The 26,024-nt window shown below is 40.3% G+C and overlaps 1 protein-coding gene across 3 annotated transcripts in view; it reads right to left on the bottom strand.

The window, feature by feature from the left end:
* Window positions 1-26,024, bottom strand: part of SLC24A2 (solute carrier family 24 member 2) — a 224,043-nt gene that overhangs the window by 87,901 nt on the left and 110,118 nt on the right. Inside the window, exon 3 of one of the 3 annotated variants that reach the window (XM_074361516.1) lies at window positions 2,437-2,475. The exons of the other annotated variants lie outside the window; for them this stretch is intronic. Coding sequence (XP_074217617.1) covers window positions 2,437-2,475 — 39 coding nt within the window. The remainder of the gene's footprint in view (window positions 1-2,436; window positions 2,476-26,024) is intronic. 3 annotated transcript variants of the gene reach the window in all.

The following is a 26,024-nucleotide window of genomic DNA, read 5'->3' as shown; positions in this document are numbered from 1 at the left end:
GGAATGGTGTTCTCACATCCTTTCCTCCTTAAGGAATTAATCGCTATAATTTTTTTTTTTTAGAGCTTAGCTAGTCAATGTGCTGTAGGCTTCACCTCCATTAGTTCATTTCATTCTCAAAATGAACCCTGTGAACTAGATACTGTTATCGTTCCCTTTACACAGATGAGAACACAATCCCAGAGCAGTGAAATGAGGCGTTACGGGCATACAGGCGAAAAACAGAGGATAGTGGAGTGGATGGTGGGTCTGCTTCACTCAGAATCCGTTCTCCGAACCAGTGGGTGATCCCTAAAATGTTTGGACTGTGTACCCTATCGGTAAAATTTTTGAGTATGTATATATGTATCAATCTCTATATCCATATGTACATTGATCTATATCCAGACATACTAAAATATGAGCATATATATCATAAAACACTTGCAAAAGTAGACATTTTGAAGACTAACACAGAAAGTAAATGATAGAGGTGCTAATATTTCCCCAATGTGCCACAAAGGAACATCCCGCACATCTCCTGGGTCCCTCACTTCCATGCTGGGAATCACAGCTCTAATCCATGAAGCCTCCCAGTCTGTGTTAAATGAGATCTGAAGAGCAAGATGTTCTATCATGAATCCACAGAGAAGCTTTCTGACTCCAAAGAGGACTCCTTTTGCATAAACTCCTGCTACTTTGGCCAAATAAATGAAACCCGAAGGTAAGGGAGGAAGAATGCACTTCTAGAGATGAGGTTGCCAACAAACTCTTTCAGTCAATCTTCAAAAGCAAACAATATAACCAAGAGACCCTGAACTCCCTATATTTTGACAGATTGTTGTCCTGAACAGGAACTGCTTTCTCCTCCTTCAGTTGATTTTGTGCCGCTTATCGAGGGGAAGATGTTTCAGAGTAGCTGAGCTTTATAGATGGGCAGGTTTAAGAGGGAGGGAGGTAATGTCATGTGAGAGAATCTTATTGAACTTTTGGTCCAAAGTTGTGACATGAAATTTTTCTAGGGTCAGGTAAACATAAAATACTATATCCCGCTGAGGAATCTTCCAGTCCTTTACAATGTTTTGCAAAATATTCCATCACACTTGGGTTTCCCAAGAAGAGTCCCATAAAAGACTTCATGACCAAATATATTTAAAAGGTGCTCCACCCTAGACCAACCCACCTTTAAAATTTTAGGTTATACATTAGACCACTAAGTCTAACATGAAAGAAATCTGGTTAACTTGATTAACTTGGACAGTGTTTCCCAAACTTTTGCCCATACATCCCTTATACTAAAGAATACTTATTAACAATCATGATCTACATGTTTGGAGAGAAACGTGAAACCCAGAGTAAGCTTGAAGCGTGGGTAAAATGTCAGTATGAGGTACATGGAGAAATCTGAATTTTTAAATGTGATTTTATTATAACTGATATTCTATTAGAAATAATATTTCCAACTCCATAGGGTTTGGAGAAGATACAGAGGGGATTAGTGGGGTCTCAGTGGTGAACCAGATCACAAAGGGAGAGACTGGGTCTGCACTCCTAGCTCTGTACTGGATTTGCATGTCCTATGGGCTCTCAATGCTTGTTGTAAGTGTCTGCTCTGAGCACCACAGTAGGAAGAATGGGGTCAAATTTATCTTCATTACTAGTCCTTTCAGCCTCAAAAATCTAGAACATTTTAAAATGCATTGTGTTATTTGATGAAGATGATTAAGGCTCAAAATATTTTAGGAGCAAGGTTAAAATATTTGAGTGGAGTTGAAATGTAATCATGGTTTGATGGCTGAGCACAAAAACTCTGAAGGTCATTTCCTTGCCAAGCTGCACAATACAAAATGTGATGTCTTAATTGGCTAGGAACTGGAAAATGTGTTTGTTGTTAATAGTTTGTCTTAATCACTGTTACTATGGTCCTGATTCTGAGAAACGGAAGGAACTCTTCTGCAGAGATCTTCATTAGCCTAGGATTACATTTATAGAACTTAAAGCATTCTTCGGGGCATTATGTAGAGATTGAATATACAGATCTCATGCAGCATTTCTTTTGATGGAACCAAAAGAAATCTCCAACCCCAAATTAGGTGCATGCAGATACACAAAGAAATAGGTACCAAGCATTAGATCCCACCCTGTCCCCAAACATCAGCTCAACATCCCTTGGAATGGAATTTGGAAATATCTCACTCTTTCAACTCTTTCATGCCAAGAGCAAGAGAGAACTCAAGTGTTCTGAAACCTAGTCCCAGAAATAATTTGTCACTGAATTTAAGAATTCAGTTGACACTAATTATAGGACACAGCATACATACACCAGCAGATTAGACCATTTCAGTATTCCAAGGGAGAGGATGATCTGTTGAGCACAAAAGCCTCTCTTCCTCCCACCCCCGCCCCACACTCTCCACAGGCACATGAACAGGTACAGACAAGGCCACTGCTTCCTACCGGTAGAGCCTGTTCATCCTTGTCCCTGGCTGTAGATGACTGCATAGGAGGAAAAGGCAAAGACAAAAGACAAAGAAATAAATAAACAACAAGTCACATATAGATTTTACATTTAATCACAAACATCAGTACAGGGAACGATTTGGTTCTTTCGGCTCCTGGGAAGGATTATGCCAACACTGGGGGTCAAAAGCACATATTTCCAGCCAACATATAATGCTTTATTTAGGCACAGGGTACGTTCTCTTGAAAGATCAAAGTTGAGTGGCCGACCCAAATGCCCAGTAACAGAGGCCAGTGAGATCCATTGTGGCCCAGCCATCGAGTGGAATCCAGTGGTCATTACAATGAATGGGGTAAGTACACATTAACACAGAAAAATATAAGACATGTTGTTAAGTGAAAAAAATTAAAAACCTTATTTATTATCTCATTTTATAAAAGAAAATAAATGAATAATACTTCAGTATATGTAAAGAAAAAAAGTTCTGCAAAAATTATACCAAGCTCTTATTAGTGGTTATTCCTGGGGGCTGGAATTACAAGGACGTGTCATATTCCATGTCTTTGGGAGGCAGTCAACATTCACTGCCCCACATGTGGTGAATAAAATAAAGCCTGAAGAAATCAGGCCACTTGAATTAAAGACTAGGATCTTCACACATGGAATTCAGAAAATCCACCTTCTTTCCTGCCCCACCACGTCAGGTTTTCCATTCTTAAAATGGAAATATCTGTCAAGTTGAGAGAAGTTGACTAAAACCCAAAGGCTCACGAGGGTCCGCTCATCTGCTGAGAGAGACCGCAATTCAGACACGGGGACACTGGCAGTCTTCTAACAAGCCCCAACTGGACGGCTTGGCCTTCCCCACTTAAAGTGAACACTCCCTCTTCAACAGAACCAGGCACTGTCCTGTAGTCTTTCCAATGGTGTACAGGTGCCTTGTGATCTTCCTCATGGTCAGACCACTGTCTCTGTCACTTCACCTCAAGTAAGGGTGCACACAGCAAGAAGAAACTGGAACCTTTCCCCTGTCTGGCCTTCTAGTCCTCTTCCCCATTAGCATCTTTGCTGATCTGTGTCTTCAGGACCAATCATACACTTGGAGGAGAATTTATGAGGGCAGAGTTGTTTTAAAATCTTCATGAGCCCTGGACTCTCTTCTTTAGTCCCACCACACAGGCCCCAGAAGGAATCCTCACATGACCCCATATCCAACCTGAAATGTACATTTTTGTGTAAAACAAAAATGGAAAGCACTTGTAATTTTGCATTTCAAATGACTGGCTATGTGCAATTCATCTAATTTCTGACTGGCATGCTAGAAATCTTGGAAAGTGAGAAAGCTGAATCTGCAGTTTGGTTTCACATGTAATGTAATTTTTAAGAAGACTAAATCGAATACTTAATGAAGTTGATTTTACTTGGCAGACATTCAATTAACCCCTTACAGATACCTTTTTGGATTCTGGAGTCAATATCAACAGATATTTTTCCTTCTGGTTCCAAACACTTTTTGCAGACCCTTGAAGAACTTGTAAGTCTCCGGCACGTTTAGGTTGGTGGGAATTTCTAAGGACAGCCCACAGGCATTACTAAATTTGCCATAACCTCCTAATTTGGGGCCCTCTCTCAGGGACTTCTCTAAAAACACGAATAAGAAAATATCCCAGATTCCCTAGTTCCAGGAACAAGCTTAGGGAACTGCAGTGGACCTGAAATTGTCCTTTGATTTCCTTTTTTGCTCTAAAAGGCACCATCTGAGCCTGCTTCTCTCTGGCAGTCCTTTCATTTCCCCTTCTCCCACATCACACAGCTCAACAAATGGCCCCACTTTCTACAGAACAATCCCCCAGGGAAATTACCCAGTGCAGCCAGCTCAGCCTTTGGACACACATGGAGATTAACTGTCAGAGCACGCCTGTTCAGTTAGCAAATTTACACCTTGTGGCTTAAATGGCAGGCAAATCATTACAAGCGGGGATTGATGCCACAGTGATACCACAGAACATAAAGGGACAGGATGAAACTGGGGAAAGAAAACGGTGGTCTTTATAAGAACAAAAATACCACCAGCAGAGAGTTTGGATATAAAAGATATACTTTAAAAATATTTGAGGAAGGAAAAAAAAACCTAAACCTGTCTTTCGGTCTGAAAGGAAGAAAAAAATATCTATCCCATTGATCTGCTTTTTCTCTCACAAGCAAGGAGGCTCATAAGACACAAGAGATGGAAAGAAAGTGCCTTGTACCTAGATTTTATAATGATAAAACAGTGCAGAGAAAGGTCTGAAATCCTTTACAAAATTTCCCACTGTTTAATGTCAGCAGAAGTTGATGTCATTGGTTTACTCTCAATTGTCATTTGTAGACATGAATACACATCAAGTTATAACATGTAAATTTAGGTAGACACACAAATGGCAGCTGAGGCCATTAAAACACGCCAGCCCTCCCCCCACCCCCGCCCCGATGCCGCCACACACACACTTTCCTTTTATGTAGCCCTGTTGCAAAAGAGATGAGTGATGTGACATATGATGGTAACTGCTCATTTTCAGGGGTTTGCCCACTTTTCCTGGTAATTCCTGATGCTCACCCGACTTAGTCTCCCTTTCACTGCATCTTGAAGCAGCCTCACAGTCCTGGAAATGTGCTTCTAATTGATTATGTTAGGAATTCAATTTTAAAAGGGTTTTAATTACACTGAAAGTAACTAGTGAAGGGACAAAGGAACAATCCAAATGTGTGTAACCACTGGATTATTTAGCTAAGAATCTGGATTTTGGGTTGGCCTTGGTGCTGAGAATTTATTTTCAGGGCCATTTAACATCTGCCAAATTTATTCTAACCCACTGGATGTCAGAGAAGACAACTCCTTCAAAAGAGGACTGATGTGACTTTAAGGGTTGACCTTGGCATCCGTATTATGCATTCTGCTTTAAAAAATTTCCTTAATTTTAAATACAACAATATATGCTACATTTGGGCTATGCTAATTTGAGAGCCCGATTCCTAGTGGTCTGTTCAAAGGCTATGCCAGTTACAGAAAGATTTGTTAAACCAAATCCATAGTATTCCATAGCAATTCTTGAGGGATACATCTTTTACTTAAAAGGAAATAGTCTGTAATTCAATCCTTTATTTAATTTAAACTGCCCCCTCCTTAATTACTGCAAGTAATTGAGTAATTGGACAACTGAGATGATGCCATTAATATCTGCTGTCCTCCCTGGTGGAAACCCCAATATATATGGGGACTTGGCTACCAATTTGGTGGGTGTTTTGCAAGTGCTACATTCCTCCACCCCAAATAAAGAACACACAGCTCATTTAAAGAGCATTTTTAACGCTATAAATCATTCACACATCCTTAAATCACCTCTCTTCCTTTGACCCTCGAAAATCATTCGTTAGAAATGATTTCCCTGACTACTAAGTGTAGTTTGATGTGACTCTGTACAGAGCCTTACGCCACATACAGGCCCCCACTCCCACCGCAAACATATAAACATGAGGCAAACACTACAGAGTTTGGCTGCATCATGAGCAATCAGTCCCTGGTTTACTCTGACTGGTAATCACCCCCCTGCAAATCATATAATCAAATGGGTTTCTGGGAAGATTTCACTGCCAGAAGACAAGTGTGTAAAATAAGGGGTGGCTTTTCTGGCCTGTGGCTTTGGCAACAGATACGGAAAAACAGGCAATTTTTCACAACAGTCAAGTAACAACCGTAAACGTCCACCACCATAACCTTTCACTACGTCCAGTAAAATGCACCTAGATTCATTATGCCAAGGACTCAGAAGCACTATGAAGTCTACAAGAATGGATCTGAAAGTATAATTATTTTGTCATAAATGTGATCCAAAACATTAATCCATTATTTAACTGACAGTATTTTAGTGTCTTGGAATTTAGAAAGGTTGGGTGCGGGACGATTTGAATGACTGATTTTCATTTAAAAATGAACAAGGAAGTATAAAATGATGTCTCCTTTTTTCTTTCATACATTTACATGTAATTAGCCAAAACATTCAAAATCTTTCTTCTGGCTGAAGATGAATAAACCTCAAAGCCTATGAGAAGACTACATAAAAGGTGCCAAAACTTCAAATCTGAAATCTAAAAGGAAAGAAACCCAATCTTTTCTTAATCAGATGCAAAACCATGTTCCTTTCCCTCCCTTTACTGTGCCCTAACGTATTCCCTCAAGTATTAAGTGGGACAGGGTTAAATAAATTCTGAAAGAAAGAAATTACTAAGAGATTTAAATTCAAATTACTTTTACTACTGGTTGCTGGGTAATTACGCCACTGTCACTGTCCTTTAGGAAAGTAAGAATCTCAAAGATTAATGAAAGGCTGAAGGTGGCCACCCAGGCTGCAAGAACACCCGCTTGCAACTCTCGTTTAAAGAAACACATTGGGATGGAGAGAGAGGATGGAAATTAAGTAAAAAGCGTGGTAATGGAAGCAAAGCATTTTGGAAGCAAAGCATTTTGATGATTTAGCTGAATAATTCCCATGATCTTGAAACATTTGGGATAGCAGAAAAGAAATTTCAGAAGCATAGATATCCTTTGAAAGGAAGGAAATGGAAGTGAAATGCTTAGAGACAGTTAAGGAACAACATTTTGCTTTTTAAAGAGTTGTACAGGGAACATCGTAGGGTAAGTGGCGTCATATAGTTATTAAGAACAAGTTATTAAGAACTGTGTGGGTTCATTTTCCTATTTTTGTCACTTGTTACCTGGTGTGACCTTGGACAAGTTACTTAATCTCTCTATGCTTTCGTTTCCTGGTAATGTCAAATGGGAATAATAACAGTAAATAATTCCAGAGGGTTGATGGGAGGGTTAAATGAGTTAATACCTGGAAAGTCCTCAAAGTTGGGGACATGGTAAACACTGTATGTCAGCTCTATTATCCATACTGTTAATATTAGGAGTCACAGGGGAGAATAAGGGCAAATTATGTGACAAAAGTAGGTTCAGGGCTGTGAACTGGATTAGAGAACAGGGTGGCTTCTATGGGAAGGAGGAAAATTCCATTGATTAGGATGGTGAGAGGCAATGTGCACAGGACATTGGAGGATGGTTAACTGGGCACGTCCAAGGTTGGCAGCCAAGGGAAGAGGTGATGACACAACAGATTATATTTCCTTGACTTGGCTTCTGACTACGTCCCTGTTCCATGAATCAGCATCGCCTGAAGGATACAGGATTTGCAAGGCAAGGCTAGCACCGCACATCTCGTATATCTTAGTGGGTCTGGTTTTGATCAGGAAGCTCTGGAGGCTGGGAGACTCAGAAAAAGTAGAACCCTTAAAGGTACACGATGTGAGATGTCAATTATATCTCAACAGAGCTGGGAAAAGTAAAATAAAAACAAAATTTGAGAGAGTTTTAAATGTTTCTCACTAAGTTGGTAAGCTGTATTGGGTGTACACTATACCCAGCTCACCCAGCCAGCCTCCCAAATCGTGGCAGTGGTAAAAGCCTTGAGAGCAGGATTCACCTTGCGCCTCCACGGTCCCTGACGTGGCTACTAAAGATGCAACTATGTGGCATGAGAGAGTGAGGCCACCCAGGCAGAACGGGGACCGTGGGGCCCGGGGTCAGGAACCAAAGCTCCTCTGAGGCTTGATCCACCGGCTAAATGAATAGTAATGATGAGTATTTACATCTCCCCTTTAGAGTCCCTATTAATTGACTCCCTCCTATTAAGTAGGTACGTAGAAGACATTACTCCCCATGTTATACACTGAAAGAGAGAAGCAGGAATTGCCTCAGGCTGTTTCAGTACTCAGGATACTAAGCACCTTTGTTAATTCACTTAATTTAGGAATTAACAACCCAACTACCATGCCCATCTCTCGCCTGCCCCTGGCACATCCAGATGTTGCTAACACATTTTGTGGTATTTTTTGAGCAAGTCTCACAATTGCTAAGGAACCATTTTGATATGTCAATCCATCACAATCTGAGTGGGGTTCTGGCATTAGTCACACAAATTTCCTTTGACTAGTAAAGAACCCCAATGCACTTATCCATTAAGTCTGGACTGCCTGATTTCTTCTAAAGACAGAGTGTCCAAGATGATGTGAACTTAAAAGAGAAGTCCAACAAATGCTGGTGCCGGACACATCACAGAATAATTTGCTGCAAATGAAGCAGATTCTGGTAATAATGAATATTTATTGAAAGCTCAAGATGTGCCAAGGGCTTCACGTGTATTATCCAGTTGAATCCTCACGGTAACAGGCATTATAAACACTCCCACCCCCTCGAACATATGAGGACCCTGAGGCTGATGGAGGTTTGTTCATGGCCATGTATCCAGTAAGGGGCAGAGCTGGGCCTTAGCGTTGCAGACAGTGTTGGGGAAACAAGACAGTGGAATTTTCCTTGCCGTGGCCTGTGGGCAGGAGGCTGGAGGCACTAGAACTGCAAATACAGTAAAAATAGTTTATGTATATTAAGGGCTATTTATGAGCTCTGACTTCCAGTGGAAGCCAGAAAATAGTTGCCAAGTGATTGCGGTGACTGCAGAATGACAGATTTTATTTGTGTTCATTTGGTACAGAAAGTTGGTGCCCGGGAATAAAGAAAGTATAGAGGTTATTTTCTTGCCTTTTGTCCCTTCCAGCATTATCATTTAGACTTACCTACAGTTGTTATAAATTTTCTTTTGAATGTCCCTTGAAAGTCATGGAGGCACTTTAACGACCTTCACAATGGCATAGGTTTAAGTAGCGCAGCAAACGAAGTTTATCCGTATAGCAAATTGACTTGTGTTAAGGAGCTGATAGCTCACCAGTAGGTGGGAAAAGTGGGGCGCTCTGGTGGTCCATTTATTGCTGTGGCCACGTGATACTAGTCTATATTTAGCTTATTTGGAAGCCGGGTGTGTCCAATCTTCCATTTATTTCTGGCACTTGACGGACTAGTGCTGTTTCTTTGTTTCAAGGAAAGAACAACCCAAACATGAAATAAGCATATTCCCCATGACTGAAGCACCAAGGGGAGACTCTGAACAGCCAGTCTTGAATAAAGACAATTTATTTGGTCAGTCACTTAATACTTATCTGATAATATTTATTGGATGCTTACTATATGCCAGGCATTCTTCTAGGTTCCAGGGATACAGATGTGACTAGAACTGACAAAATCTGTGTCTTTATGAGTGACATCCCAAAATATGTTATTATCATAAAATTAACTAGACAGAAAGAATAGGTCACTTAAAATTGTTATATTTAAGGATATATTTCAGTGGATTAACTGTGGCCTGACCATCACTTCTGAATTCATACTTTATGATTAATTCTGGATTTAGCATGCATTCTGGTTTGGAGAGAAGCTAGCAAAGACTATAAAGAATATTAAAAACATGATTGTGTCTATAAAGTTGTAAGAAACATAGAGCAAAGGGCACTAGATATTCTAAGTACATCTTGAAACTGATAAAATTTAAGACGTGATTTAATTTTTAACAGTATTATTGTTTTTAAAAAAACTTTCACAGATTTAAGATTAAAAAAAAAAAAAAAGAAGAAACCCTAAACTCCAAAGAGAACAAAAGACTGTAAATTGAATGTAATGTAACTTTGTGATTTGGACATATGTGTATCTTTTCACTTTTACGGTCTCTTAGGTACAGTATAATCTCATTAATACAACGTATTGATTCTCCACCACATTTTTTAACCTGTGATCCTAGACATTTCATTGGCATCACACTAGCACCTGATTCCTAGAGGACTCTGATATAATTTCTATACATACAGAAAAACAGAGATGCCAGATTTGCTGAACTTAGTTTTGGAATTCCCAGGAAGCAGATGAATATCACATAAACCCAATAAAAATGAAAGTGGAATTAAACTTTGGGAAAACAACAAAGGACACAAATAACAAGTATATAACATTTGTCGTTGAAAACATACTAATACTGAGAATCAGTCTCATTCCTTGAACTGCTCTCCTGTTCCCAAGACAGGCCAGGAAGAAACCAAGATCACTCATGTCATGGGGTTGGGCATCGGCAGTGTTTGTTTCGAACACAGCTTAGTTACCTCCAGATTCCACTCACACCCTGTGTGTCCTCCTCTTTGCTCCCTAGTTCATTCTTTTGTATTATTTGTTTCATCTTTCTCTCTCCCACTACTGAGCACCCTTCTCAAGGGAGAGACAGCAGTAAGGAACAGTTCCACTGGGCACTGACCATGCTACAGCTGGCACCCCGGAAAAGTAGGGTGCATGGTAAGGATTAGGAACCCTACCACAGGAGTTTACCAGAAGGATTGTTACCACTCAGTTTTCCCCCTAAAGCTGATGCAATCTAGGGTAATGAGAGTCACATTACAATTCAAATTTATCTACTCAACTCACTTATCTTTCCTATCCTTCGCTCTCACAGGTGGTCCAGGCAAATTGCCATTTTAGCTCTTTTATCTGTGTCCAACCTTGGATGTTACCAAATTATTCCTCTTGCGCTATTAGCCAAATACCTTCCTTCATGGTATCTTCAAAACCACTCTTTCATTCACTCTTCAACACATATTCAGTAAGTACCTTATGTGCGTTACACTGTTCTGGGATACTACAGCGAACAAAACAGCTGAAATCCTTGGTCGCGTGGAGCTAAGAACATGGTATTCTAGTTTAAATCTCTCTTCTAAGACAGTCTTCCAATCAGGTACCAAAGGCAGCCATTAATATATAAAATCCCTGCTGACTTTTACTGAGCACCAACTACACTTGAGATACTGTGCCAAATGCTCATTTGATCCTCATCACAACCCTTGGTGGAAGGTTCTATTAGGAAACATCAAAAAGCTTAAAAAAATAATTACAGAATCACAGGCTGTTTTAAAAAATGTACAGGGAAGTGCTGTGCACACTTTACCCAGCCTCCTCTAAAGACAGCATTTTGCATCACTGTAGAACAGCATCCAAACCAGGAAGGTGTCACTTACATTCTATTGAGTTCACTCGGATTTTGCCACTTTTCTGTGCACTTACTTGTGACTGTGTATGGTGTGTACGGTGCCTGTGTTGCTCCCTTCACTTTAATCACATTTAGCTTCGTGTAACCACCACTGCAATCAAGATACTTAACTGTACCATTACTGTATGATTCCCTAGTGCTACCTCTTTAAATCTACATCCATCCCTTTTCTCAGCCCTCACCCCGGGCACTCACTCTTATCCATCTCTATAGTTATTTCACGATCGTCATGTAAGTGGAATCATGCATATGTATCCTTTTGAGACTGGCTTTTTCTTCTCAGTGTAATACTTGAGGGTCACTCAAGTTGTAGCAGATATCAACAACTTTTATTGTTGAGTAATTCTATGACATGGACCAACTATATTCATCCATTGAAGGACATCTGGATAGTCTCCAGTTTTGGGCTTTGATGAATAAAGCTGCAATGAGCATTCATGTACAAGCTTCTGCATAAAAATAAGTTTCATTTCTCTGGGATATATGCATAAGAATACAATTGCTGGGTCATAAGACCATTTTCAGTTTTAAAAAGGAACTGCTAAACTATTTTCCAGAGTGGCTGTGCCATTTTATATTCCCACTAGCAGTGTATGAGTGATCCGGTTTTTCTGCCTTGTCAGCATTTGGTATTATGATTAGTTTTTATTTTAGCCACCCTCATAGGTACAGTTATATCTCATTGTGATTTTAATGTGCATTTCTCTAATGACCTACCATACTGAACATTTTTTGTGTACTTATTTTCTGTTTGTATATCCTATTCAGTGAAACGTTTGCACCTATCTTTTGTCCATTTTCTAACTGCATTGCCTGTTTTTTTTTTTTTTAATGTTACATGTCAAGGGTTCTTTACTTATTCCAGATACAAGTCCTTTACCAGATACGTGGTTTGCAAATATTTTCTCCCCATCTGTAATTAGTCCTTTCATCTCTTTAACATTGTCTTTCACAGAGCAAAAGTTTTAAATTTTGATGAGGCCCAATTTATCAACGTTCCTTTGACATACTGGGTTTTGGTAGCACATCTAAGAACTCTGCCTAGTCCAAGTCCTGAGGATTTTATCCTATTTTTTCCCTAGGAGTTTTTCATTTTATGTTTCACATTTAAGCCCTGATCCATTTTGAGTTTATTTTTGTGTAAGATAGAAGTTTTGGTCATGATCCACCATTTTTTTTGCCTATGGATATCCAATTGCTATTACATCCATTTCAGAGATCAAGAGTGGAAGGCCTAGTGAAGTCAAATGATTTGCCTGAAGTCATTCAGGTATTAAGTGCAGGCACTGGGGGGGAAATGCAAGAAGTCTAAATTGTACCTGTGTGTTCTTAATGACTGTACTTCCTGGGGCCCGAGGCATCACTCCCCCTGCATTCCTCAGGTAAACATAAAACACACACTGAATTCACCTTCTACGCAGAACAGAGGGAAACTTTTTCAGAAAATGGAATCCATCTAATCTTCACAGATGTATTTAAGGAAATCTAGGGCTTTAGTCATCAGCCTTGCTTTGAACAAAAAGTATATGATTAAAAAAATAAACTATTACTTCCAACATCATGCATCCTTTCACTTGTATAAAGCCCAAGTGCAAACCAGAAGAATAGAGGTGAAATTGAGATCTGCCGTTAAGTAAGGACAGTGCTCTATTTTTGCTGATGAAGTAGTAATAGACTGACGATGTTGGCGGTTCAGGTTTCAAAATAAAATTTCTGGTTCCAGATAGTGGCTGTGGTCTCCAAGGGCATATCTTATCTGCTATCTGTCAGTAGCACAACGGAAATTGTGTACCATTGAGAACAGATGTAGCCTTGCAGTAACAGAAATGGAAAAAGATACCTCTGGGAATCCTAACTGCATTACTGTCAAATGGAGCCAGGAAGTACCAATGTTATAGTCAGGACCATCCTCTTGGCCAAATATTCAGCACTATTTTCAGTGTTGGCATTAAAAATCTCTTGCAGAACTAGGGAAAAACGACAGGAGGAATATCCTGTAGGAAAAGCTTTCTTTCTGATTACAGCTGGCTCTGAAGCTTTGGCTTTAGATATTGAGAACTTCTAGATAGCTCTAGAGACTTGATTTTGCAGCAAGTCCCAGGGCACAAGCTTACTGCCCAGAGAGCATCTTAAATGCTGATAACAATCACATAATGGATAATATCATCACTGAAAGTTTACTATTTACTAAGCTACAGTAATGCTGGACATCTTCGGACAGGATTCTAATACAGTGAAATTATGTTCCGTTGGGAAAATGACGCTCAGTGACTGAATGAAGAAAATCTAGTCCAAAAGTGAAAGACTGTGCTTATGGTGACATTTCTCTCAAAATAATGTGTGCCTTTATTCTCTAAGTTCCGATAATGAAAAATTTCAAACACAGGAAAGTCTAAAGAGTAGTACAATGAATAGCCATATTCCTACCACTTAGATTCAATAAATGTTAGCATTTTCTGTAGTTGCTTTATCAATATATTTAAAATTTTTCTGAAACACTTTAAAGTAAGTGGCAGATGGCATGCTAAACATTTCACATGTTACCTTCTAAGAACAAAGTCCTTCTCCTATATATTCATAACCCTGTTTGTGTGTGTGCATTCTGTATGTATGTAATAGGTGCACGTTGCCTTAACAGGTTAGTACCTCCTGATGGTGTTTTTTTTGACAGCATGGTCAATTATTTTCATATTTACAATTTGTCCCCAAGGCTAGTTAGTTATTAAGTGTATGTAAAACAAAGGATCTGTTTTGTTAAAACCATCTCCCTTCCTTACTTATCCCACCAACCCATGAGAGCAGATCAACAAAAATCATTTGGTTCCTTAAAAGAAAAGTTGCTCTAGACACAAACACTCATTTCCTGACTTGTTCGGTATTAGCTTATTGGTGAACAATACTGACCAGATATTTATAAATATAACTACTACTCAGTGCTGGAATTTGGGGTCCACAGTCTGGATTTAAGGGTGGGGTGTTGGGACATCTATGAAACTATGTGTTACATTTTGTGTGCGTATAAATTTTCAGGGACAGGAGGATGAGTATCCACAGCTTCTGTAAGATTCTCAGAAGTGTCTATGATCCTGAAAAGGTTAAGAATCACTGATTTAATGCTTTCAAAACACTCACCGTTTGGAAGCTGTATGATATCATTACAAAGGGCTAAACGACAGAAAGGAGAATTCCAAGAGGACCCATCTAGTCTATGCAACTGACAGCCTGATGCCTCCAAAGTGGGTTCTGGCAGAGGCGAGCTGGAGCAGAAGGCAGCACAAAGCAGGTTACACACACTGACAAGTTCTCAATTAGTTCCAGCTCTTCAGGAAAAAGATCTGAATGTCACTGCAGAGGGTCCAATTCTGTTCAGTGGGCAGTGACTGGGCAGAGTGCCAAAAGTCTGCTCCCAGGACCAGGCACCCATCTCACCCGACTGTCTCTGTTCCAAATGTCCCAGTCTGCCCAGGCGCTGGCAGCCTTCAGCATGGCTTTCAACCGTGATTGTGCTCATCTCAAAGAAATACAGCAGCGAGAAGCAGAAAAACCCAAAGCAAGTGAGAAAAGGAAAAGCGTCTCCTTTCTTACTTCTTACCTTCCAGGCCATTTTGGCAATGAGAATAGATGCCAAATGTAATAAAAAAAAACAGGGGCATAAAGAAGTGCCAGGTATTCTGCTGGGTGTTCTTACAGGGCTGTCTCAAGGCATCAGCAGAATCACGAGCATCCCCTTAGCACCACTGTTTGGCAGCTGGAAGGAAGGGAAGCTCAGATGGATGAAGCAACTGGATGGGGGTAAGGACCCTAGTTACTCAGTGAGCAGGGGCCAGGATTAGGACCCGTGTCTGTCAAATGCCATTTCCGATCACAAATATTCAAAGTGGGAGGACAGGCATGGAACACACAAGTGATAATGAGTAATAACGAAGGGAAGGCAGCTCCCGCATGGGGTTGTTTGCTTACTGTGCTTTGTTTTGTCTCAGCTTCTGTTGAAAAATGCAGGTGAGAGACAAATCAATAGCACTTAGCTTTCAAACCATTTGCTGTCAATGCATTATCCCACTTAATATTTATAGCTCCCTGTGCATTATCAATCCCATCTTACTGCTGGGAAAAGTGAGGCTCAGTGAGGCTGAGTAAACAGCCCAAGGCTACAGATGTAGATAAAAGTTGGGGTTCACACCTAGCAAAGTCTGGCCTGGAAGCAGGTTTTCTTTGCAGGCCCGAGGGTATGGGATCAGGAAGTAGTCACCATCTGGGAGGGTACAGACTATCAGGGCACTAGAGAGAACTTCGTTGAATGACGAGAGGTTACTTTCTCCAAATGAGCCCTTTTTATCCAATATGCACATTCTTGAGAAGTTTTGTAGGAAATCAAGTTAAAGTAAATTGAATTGATCATTATTGCCAATGAATATTCATTAGGCAGAGGATTCTAATACTTTCTTTTCACTTGTTCCCTCTGTTGAATTGGAGATCCACAAATATTTACACATTCTGGGACACCTAAAGGAATCTCTGTTTTGTTCGTTTTTTGTAATAGAAAAATTATTTCCCAATGAGTTAGATTTTGACATTTTTATTTCTAACATTAAGTATTAAATACAAACAGGGTATGATTCAAGGAGATAAATGGAATGACATTACAGAATGATGGAGAGTGTTTTAAAGAGCCCTGGCTTGCCGGTTACTAGCTCTGTGGCCTCCAGCTAGCTGATGGAGGGTTCCAAGTCTCAGTTCCTACTCATATAATATGTAGATGACAGCTATTTCAGAAGGTTGTTTAATACCAAATTAAATAAGATGACATGTAAAAGTCCTTAATAACATACAGGAGATTAAAGAATTATAAAAACTTACAACTAGAAGAATTAAATACCTAAACTCAGAGATGACAGATAGCCAGGTTGAAATTCCTACTCCTGAACAAATCCTGAATCTCTCAAATGCTTTGGGCAGGAATTTCAACTTCATGGAACCACAGAGAACTGGGCAAGTCAGTCTTTGTTATCCCAGACAGATGAGAACGTAATCTGCTTCAACTTTTCCATTTTCTCATCAAATAATCATCATTTTGCATTTACAGGTAGTTTTCTCAACACAAATAGTCTCTCCTATAGCTCTTCCCTTCTCTCTTATAACCTTGTTAAAAAGTCACCAGGTGAAGCCACTATATTACAGGTAATTGTGTGGGTTTTCCACTCTTATTAATTGTGGTGGTTTGTTTGCAAAAAGGAGGCAATTTTTCTCCTCCCTTTATTCACCCAACAGTGACTTTGTAGTTTCCCCACATCAGGAGGTGGAGTTTATTTCCCTTCCCCTTGATCTGGGCTAGTCTTGTGATTTGCTTTGGCCAACAGAATGCAGTAGAAGTGCCAGGGTGCCAGACTAGGTCTCAAGGGACTTGCATGCATGCAGACGTTCCCTTAGAATTCCAGCCAGCCACCATGTGAACCAGTCCAGGCTAGCCTGCTACCTGTCCCCTGTCACAACTGCCATCATCCAGCCAGACAACAGAAATTACAACTGAGCAGTGAGGTGAATACTTTGGATATGTGCATGTGTGGGGGACATACCTACGTGTCCTTCTCACCAATGATCTTATTTAGACATGTGGGTCATATTGGCATATTGGTCTGGATAATGAATTTCCAGTGTAATGACGATATTTTGCAGCAGCAGATTCTCACATCTCAAATATGGAAACTGAGATAGACACCTCTCCTATAACATAAGAGCTTAACTAAGATGAGAGTCAATAGCTTTTAGGCCCTTCTGAACACATTTAGCCACAGTTATTCAGAGGAAAAGCAAAACAACTTTTAAAACATAAGGCACAGTGATGAGGGAAGAGGTGGGGAGAGGCCAAGAGAAAGAAAATATTTCTTGTTAACTTGGAAAACCTAAAAATATTTTTTCTATTAATCAAACCTCAAACCATACGCACTCTTAAAAATATGTTTGTTAATAGATTTCTAAGATTGTTCAGGTTTCAGTATAACTTGAATTTATTTAAGGAATGAAGAAATTAAAGCTTCCTGGTTCTCTTGGTGGATAGCCTGGTAAATAAGAGAAACCTCTTGTCTCTGTTGAAGAGGTCCCAAAATAAAATTATGATCATAACATATTTAAGCAGTCAAAAAGCATTATGTCTTATACAACTTTAATCTGCCTGGAACCTTTCCATGAAAGCATCATCAGTTTTATCTAAAAATGGCTCTCCTGCTGTTATTAATCCATGTGCCTCACTGAGCACTCACTGCATAAGTGAGAGCAGATCCATTTGGAAAAGAAGAAGTTGAGTCTTCACCCTTTTAGATGTTAAAGTTGGGTGCCTTTCTCTCTCCACTGCTGGGCAAAATGTCTTCATACACCTTGGGTTTATTTTTATTTAGGAGGCTTCAACATTAAAAAAAAATCTAATATTTGTATTTTTGACAATAAAAACAATATATGTCCTCTGGAAAGTTTAGGTCTAGATATGGGGTTTGGAGGGCCAGGATGTGGGTGAGGCTAATGTCTCATTGGCGTCATGCACAAAATTTAAGGGGGTGTCAAAACACTTAGTAATTTAAGTGACACAAATGCAGTATTTCAAAAATCAAAATTAATGCACAAATTCCATGATAAACAGAAGATCAAGATTTTCAATAAAGACAGGCTTTGACCTTGTACTTGCATGACCCTTTCTCACGTACCTTACCCTAATACTGGCCCTGGTTCCAATAAAACTGTATTTGTAAAACTCAGCGGCTGGCCCATGGGCTACAGTTAGCCAATTTGATTTTTTAAAAAATACTGCAGTAAAATATTATTTATCTTGAACTGAGACTTTGGGTGCCTGCTTAAATTTTGTGCCTCACTCACTTCACCCCAGTTCCAGCCCTAGGAGTTTGGATTTAATTCTCAGTTGAAATGGTAAGCAAATGAAAGTTTTCAAGCAAGGGGCTGATGGGATTTAAGTTTAAAAAGATGGCTTTGGCTGCTGCGTAGGTTGAAGGGAGGTCAAATGTGGAAACTGGGAGACTAGTTAGGAGGCTGATGTACTAGCCTAGTGAGTCTGCTCTTACGCAAGTCGCCAAAGACCACTCTGGTGTAAAGACAGTGGCCACGTCCCTGCCCTCACATGCCACGGGGCATCTCTGAATCTGTCTTCCTCCCACCATTCTCTCCTGGCTTTCCTTCTACCTCACTGACTTCTCCTCCTCCGACTTGAGTCCTCTGCCCTCTTCTGTTCCCAGACAAACCCTTGGCCTTTACTACCACCAACAGACACCCCTCTAGTCCTGACTCTGTCCCCTCCATACATGCACACCCAACTGCCAATCTGCCATCTCCACTGGATTTCTAGTGCGCAGACTTTACAAGGCGGATGCTCACGTTCATAGATGTTAAGATAGGTGGCCTTCCTCTCTGTACCATTGGGATCAGTCCAATCACAAACTTAGATCTTACAAAACCTCTTCATGTTTTCTTTGGTTGATTTTAGGATGTTTAAACATTTTTTAACAATTAAAATAATATGTATGTATTTACACTAGGAAAGCAACATGGGTTCATTGGATATTTTTATTTCTGCTCCCCAAACCTGTTAATCTTCCACCTGCCTTTTAGTAGAGGCCAGCAATAGCATTTCCCCAACTGTTTAAGACAAAAAATTAGGAGTCTTGTTGAATTTTTCTCTTCCTCTTTTCTCTTACACCCAAATCCACCAGCAAATTCCATCAATTCTATTGCCAAATGTGTTTTCATTTTTCTTTTAATAACATCAGCACTGACCTCAGTAGGCCTACAAAAGACCTAGCTCCCACACACCTAGGGTGGGTCCTTCCCAGGTAGGAGAAGCTGGAGTGGTAGGGGGTGGGGTGGGAAAGAGTGTGTAAACAGGACGGCTGTATTTCCAGGACAGGTTGTAGGGAGGGAGACTGGCTTGGCTTTTAGGAGGGGGAAGATGCAGGCAGGAGAGGTTCCTCACATGCCTGGGCCTCCCCAGGTGGCACAGAGGCTGGAAGGAGTCCCAGCTTTAGGTCTACTGTACACACTCCCTCACATCCTATGCTGGGTCCACACATCTGGATCTGGGACCAGAGGGAGGAATACTCCGAGAGTGGGCCCTGGGAGGTGCATCTGGTCGACCTTGGAGGGGGCAGGGGGATCTCAGTGAAGACGTGTCTAGCCATCATCTGGGAGCTTGCCTAAGCAGAGAGGATTGGCGACAATGCTCAGCCAGAGCTCAGCTCTTACAGCTCAGAATCCACGGCCTCGCACAAGGTTGACAACAGGTGGCAGTGTCCCCAAACCACAGGGTCATTGTGCCAAGCTAACTCCTCTGGGAGCCAAGTTCATGACAACAGAAGACACCTAACTAGCAGCTATGTCTACAGGCCCTGTTTACATAGACTGATAAAGTTTGTTTGCTTGATTTGTTGTTGTTCGATGTAGCTTTCAGGGTGGCTGATATGAGGTTGTGATGCTATGACTTTTCATGTTATGTGATTGCAAGCTCCTGCTTCTAGAGAAGGTATTAATTTTTTAAATACAGATCTGAATGATTTCATTAATCATCTCCCCACTTACCAAATCAGTGGATTTGATTCAGTGACTACTGATTTTGAATGCTCTTTGCATACTAAATATAAACTGTCTTGACCCCACTGAGATGAAGAATTTTTATCTTAATGTTAAATATTGAAAAATTATAAATATGAGCTTTACTTATGCCTGCATTTTACTAAATTCAGTGGGTGCTCTAGTATAAAAATTGTAGATTTAACAGTTCTTATCTACTAAACTGTCCATTGCACAGATCAAAGGACCTATTGTTCAGGCCAGTTGTTCTTATGTTTTTCATTAATCTTGTTTCTTTGCTGTATCTCTAGCTTATTTTTTGACATGTTCCTGCTACTTCACACTTGCCGTCATCATTAACTTTGAGTAACTGGTGGAAATGTCCCTAAAATGGTAGCAAGTTGAGCACAGAACCTCTGGGGTATACTCCTCTGTAGGTGGAGTGTTTGTTGCTGATGGGCCAGCAAGTGAGCCTAATTGAGATATGCTCCGGAGGACGGAGAAGATGGGCTTGTTGCCATAGACACCATGTCCCATGACAACTGCCCCAAACACTCTTGCATCCTTTGGAAGGGGCAGATGCGTCATGTCTGAGCCTTCTCTATTTACCAAAAATAACGATGAACATCTGTGTATGTTTTTCCAGTTCGTAAACCACTTGAAATATGTCACTCTTAACATGTCTCTTAGGACATCAGTTCTCTACATTAATTTTTCCTGCAACCCGTGAGGATGATACTGATTGTGTGACACGGCCATAGCAATGGGCCAGTGGATGTGCTTAACCCACAGAGTGTAAGGATTTCCCAGAACTTGACATCTTTGCCTCCCTCCTCCTCATAGAAGCTTACTGGAACTCAGCTGAGTGAGGCCGAGGTTACTGGGATAGCCTTGAAACTACTCTAACTAGTAAAAATAAATTTACGAACCTGGGTACTTTAATCACTGTGAATAATAAACTACTTGTGACACGCCTCACGCCTGAAAACACACTAGTCTCCCTCCACTCTGCACTTGTGAACTTGGAGCTTAGTCAGGAGTAGCATCTCTTATCTAAAGATCAAAGATTTATGTAAAGTGAGAATAAGGTGCGGTGTTGGAAACACCGGCGGTGGAAGTATCGGTATGACGGATGGTGGGGAGAGGTGGTGCTAAGAGTTGTTGATTTCCGTTCACTTCTGGAAATAAACAAATAGACATATTAGGATAGTCGGATTCAAATGAATGTATGCAGAAGACTGGCTTCCGAGGGAGAAGGACATTCAGCCTAACCTGATATGTTTGCAATTGTTTAAGGTGACACGCTGTGTGTTTACTATGTCAGGGAGGGTCTATGTATTTCACATAGAGTCACTCATTGAATCCTTCCAATAGCCTGTGAGACAAATTCTATTTTCAGCCCCATGTTACAGAATGGCAAAACTGAGGAAACTGAGGAAGGGGAAGATTAAACTACTTGCCTAAAGGATACTACAGTAAATAAAAGAGCTGAGTCCGAACCCAGGCAGTCTACCTAAGGTCTGCATCTTTAACCAGTAGGCTACTCTCTATCTCTAGTTCTAGCTTGTTTAATTTTAAACTACAGTCCTGTTTTCCTCATTTGACCACAGCTTATGTAAATTTTCTCTATATTTTTACATAAGTAATATGCTTGAAATATAAAATAAACTGAAAAAATATATGTACACATATAACTGAACTGATTTGCTGTACACCTGAAACTAACATTGTAAATCGACTACACTTCCAAAAAAAATAAGAATAATAAGAAAGAAAAAAAGTTTATGCTTATTAAAAAAATGAACCATTCTATCTATTTTTCACATTTTGCTTAATGGACACTTGTCCCTATCTGAATATAGAATTCTTCATAAGGAATATTTGTCATCATTAATGCTTCTTGTTCGCATTGAAAATTTAGTATGTAAATGACTATACAGCATTCTCATTCTGTGATCTCTAAGTCCAAAAGTACATTTACTTAAATAGGGTCTTTTTCATGACCCTATTTTAATCTTGGAGTGGAATTTCCAGAACAAACTTTGACTAGGCATGAAACAAGGAGAATAAAAAAACAGACAGTACTTAAAGATGAGAAAAGATTTCCTGTTCTATTACATACTAGTTTGCATAGTTTCTTTATATGCTCCTCATTCCCATTGATGAGAAGAATGATTTTAGGATTCAAGTTATGTGCTGTCAAGATATAGATAAAGGGGGCACATTACTAAGGACATAAAAAACGCCTGGATGTTACATGCAACTCCCAGAGATTACAATAGCTATTGTATTAATGTAATTTCTATTCCTGGTCATTTGTAAAGATCTGATATCTGAAATTTCCACCACTTTAGGAATGTCTTATATTGGTGGCTGGATGTAAACTTGACATTATTATTATTATTTTTAACTTAAAAATTTTCTTTGCTCCTCACAGAATAGACTGCATGGTTACAATTAATTATTCAGGACTATGATTTAGCAGTTTAGTTTGTGAGCGTCTGGCTTTAAGAGAAAAACTGGGACATATTTTGCACTTCTGAGTAAATTTTCCACATACAACAAAATAAACATGGTATGTTTGTCAAACATGGAGGCAAAAAAATAAATGTGTGTCTTTAACACATGATGGCAAAGAAGGGTGTGGAAGAAGTGGGGCTTGAGATAGAAAGGGGACAGATGAGCATTTTCTAGGTGGGCTCAGAAGACAGTGCGTCTGAGGCCAAGGACAGCACAGGGTCGGGTGATGGGGGAGCATCTCCAGGAGCCCAAGCACCCAGGGGCTCTGGCCCACCCCACACCTCAGTTTCAAGTTCTCTACATTCATTCTGCCAGAAAGAAGACTGCACTAATTTTTCATTATGAATCAGAAATACAAACTTTGCAGGCTTGTAAGAAACCCCTGAGAGAATTGTTCTTGTCCAGTCCTTTCTTTTTATTTTTTACTTTTTCTAGGGGCGGGGCAGGTAATTAGGTTTATTTATTTATTTACTTTCTCAATGGAGGTCCTAGGGATTGAACCCACGACCTCATGCTTGCTGAGCACATGCTCTACCAGGGAGCTATATCCTGCCCTCCACTCCGCCCCCACCCCCCTCTCTTTTTAAAGAGAAAGAAACCCATTCTTAGAGAAGCATCTCTGTTTGAAATGCCAAGGGCCCTGGATCTGGATCAGATGAGCCACTTGGAGTCTTGTTTCCGCATCTTTCCACCTGTGTGATCTTGGGAACTGCTCAGCCTCTCTGGCTGCAGCTTTCCCAGCGGTAACACAATGATCATCGTTCCAAGGGGTGCCAGGAAGAGTAAATGGGGCAATGAATCTGGACTCACTTAGGAAATTATGTGGAGCAATACAACCTTTGCCATTAATTGACTCACTGTAGGTAGGCACACAGTTGAGGAGGATCTGAGCGTTAGCTAGAATGCAAGGAATTCTAGTCATTTTGTCCAACTCAAACAGGTATATTTTGGTGCATATAAATTATATGTGTCTCTTTTCCTCACAAAGTAAAACATAAACCATTTGAATTTCTTGCCTGTTCTTGGACTCCTCTTGAAGAAGATGTGAAGAGAAACTGCCTCCACCAACAGATCATTTCTCTTCTCTGAAACTGCCTTGCCACTGATGAGCACAAAAACCTGTTTCCTTCTCGGCAGCAAGCAGGGGGCTGTCACTGCAGGGCTGACACACTTTTTTTTTTCCTTCAGAAAGAAATTCCTCTAAAGCTCTGAATGCTGAATTCAAAACATCAGTGATGTCAGGCCAGGTTTGCCTTTTAAAGAAAGGTCACCACTGTGAGGAACAGACCTGTGTCCGGGGCCTCAGATTGGGGGGGATAAGATTGACAGACATGCAGTTCTGCCAGAAGGATTCTGATAGATAATAAACACACTTCTCAAGGGTGTGCTAATCAAACAGGAACACAATACAAACACACTGTTTCCCAATTCTCTCCCTTTCTCCTTCCTAGGTATTATCTCCTTGAGCATATTTAGAGAGAAATAAGGTTTTGTAGCTTTTACACCCTTAAAAACATGGCATCAACCAATCTTCCCAGGCATGTATTCGTCACTGCAGTTCTTTCCTTCATCTTCAAACACATTTCTGTGTACACACACACACACACTCACTCTGAGGGAAAGGAGTTGCTAGTTGTTTAGCTGCATCCCTTGTCTGGAATTCTATCCTTGGGTCATTCTCCTGCAGAAGTCTGTTGAATTCCCATCTATCCTTTGACTCTCACCTCTTCCATGAAGCCGTCTAAGACTTCTCTAGGTAAAATTAATTTATTCTGCCTTCTTATCATGAGGACTCCTCTATCCTAGTAGTAATGACAGTCTGCCTTGATTTAGCAGGTTACTTTTATTTTTGTTTCCCTCCTGTGTTTGAATTCCTCCTTGACAAGGATAAGTCACAGTCATCTATGCCTTTCCCAGAAAAACTAAGACTTTAATAAAGGTATTTATGGGAACATTTAGCCGTCAAAACTCTGGTTCAAAGTCATCCTTTTTATCTCAGGGAACTTACAGATGGTTTTCCTAAAGACCCCATTTGAGGTTTCCTAAATCTCCTTTACTGGAAATTTTGGTCAAAGAGGACAAGACCACAAACAAGTCTCTAAACTTAGAAATATAAGAGGCAGTGGGAAGAGCGAGAAGAGGTGGATGTTCATGGCTATATTTTCATGTGACAGGTGTCCCTGAGATGAGAGGAGGCAGCAAGCACTACTTAGAACAGCACTACTGGTCGAGGAACACCATAGAAGGGACAGGGTAATGGAGTAGTAAAAGCTAACTTAATGGGAGGGCAACATGAACATACACAAAAGGAGACCACTTCTGGATTGAGATGAAAGGGGGAAACAAACAAGGTTTATCATCAGCAGGAAAGAATGCTTACCAAATGAATCAACTGGGTACCATTTATATCTCTATTGTTAACTCCAGTCCTTTAGAGGAATTTAGGTTCTTACCTTTATAAGAATCATTAGCTACCTTAAGTTGATTTCACAGTAGTTGGAAAATGCTTGATCTTACAAGCAGCACAAGGAAAAAGCCTGTGACAAACAAGGTTACAGGGTGTCTCACTTGAGCTGGCCAACATCTATTTCACAGTGGATATGCAAACAAGGACTGTGAACCCTGAGTCTGAAACTCCTTCCTCCTCCCATTGGTGAAAGTGATGGGGGTGTTGGGAAAGGCAAGAAAGGAGAGTAAAGGGCAAGACAGCTCCATGAGCTAGTTCTCATAAACGAAAATGGTGCTAACGTTAACTGAAGTGCCATAAGCTGTATGAGGCAATGGGAAGTCATTAGTTTGTATAACAGATACGACCACCCTCTAGGGTAGGTACTATTATCTTCATCCTCCAGATGGACAGTGGAGTTAAACAAGTTGTAAGGTATCCAATTAATAAGCAGTAGTGCCAGGCTTGATTTCATAAAGAAGAAAAATCTTCCAGAGACGGATGATACATTTCAAAAACATGAGAGTCAGGAGATTAGATGGGCAAATTAGAAAACAAAAAAAACAAAAACTAAAAAACTCAAGCCCCCCAAAGAGTTGGATGCCACTGACGGAAAGAATTTCAGAACACAAGAGAAAAAGTTAAGAAAAGGAATCAAATTGGCTAAAACTAGAACCTGTACCAACCTAACAGAATGCTACAAAACAAGGACATTAAGCCAGATCATTTAAGGAGAAGTGAAGGAAATAAAATTTACTGTAGGAAGAAAGCCCAAAATAGGACACAATTGATAAGGGTATTATTTGGAATAGGAAAAGCATTATTTAATTCTATTGGCAGCAGGGAACTGGGCAGGTACTGATTCTTGGCATGGAGGGACATCCATTGCAACAGGATACTTCTAAGATTAAGGGGTTAGAGTTATTGGGTTTTATGTTTATAACACAATCTCTGCAAAGGGTCAGACTGTATTCACTTTCACAGACTGCGCCACCCACGTGTGCTGGCAGGCTGGGAAAGCTGGAAGAGGGAAGGAAAT

This window comes from Camelus bactrianus, chromosome 4 (assembly GCF_048773025.1).
Source record: "Camelus bactrianus isolate YW-2024 breed Bactrian camel chromosome 4, ASM4877302v1, whole genome shotgun sequence".
Lineage (NCBI taxonomy): Eukaryota > Metazoa > Chordata > Mammalia > Artiodactyla > Camelidae > Camelus > Camelus bactrianus.
Note: the sequence above shows the minus strand (reverse complement) of the source record. Positions and strands in the feature narration are given on the sequence as shown.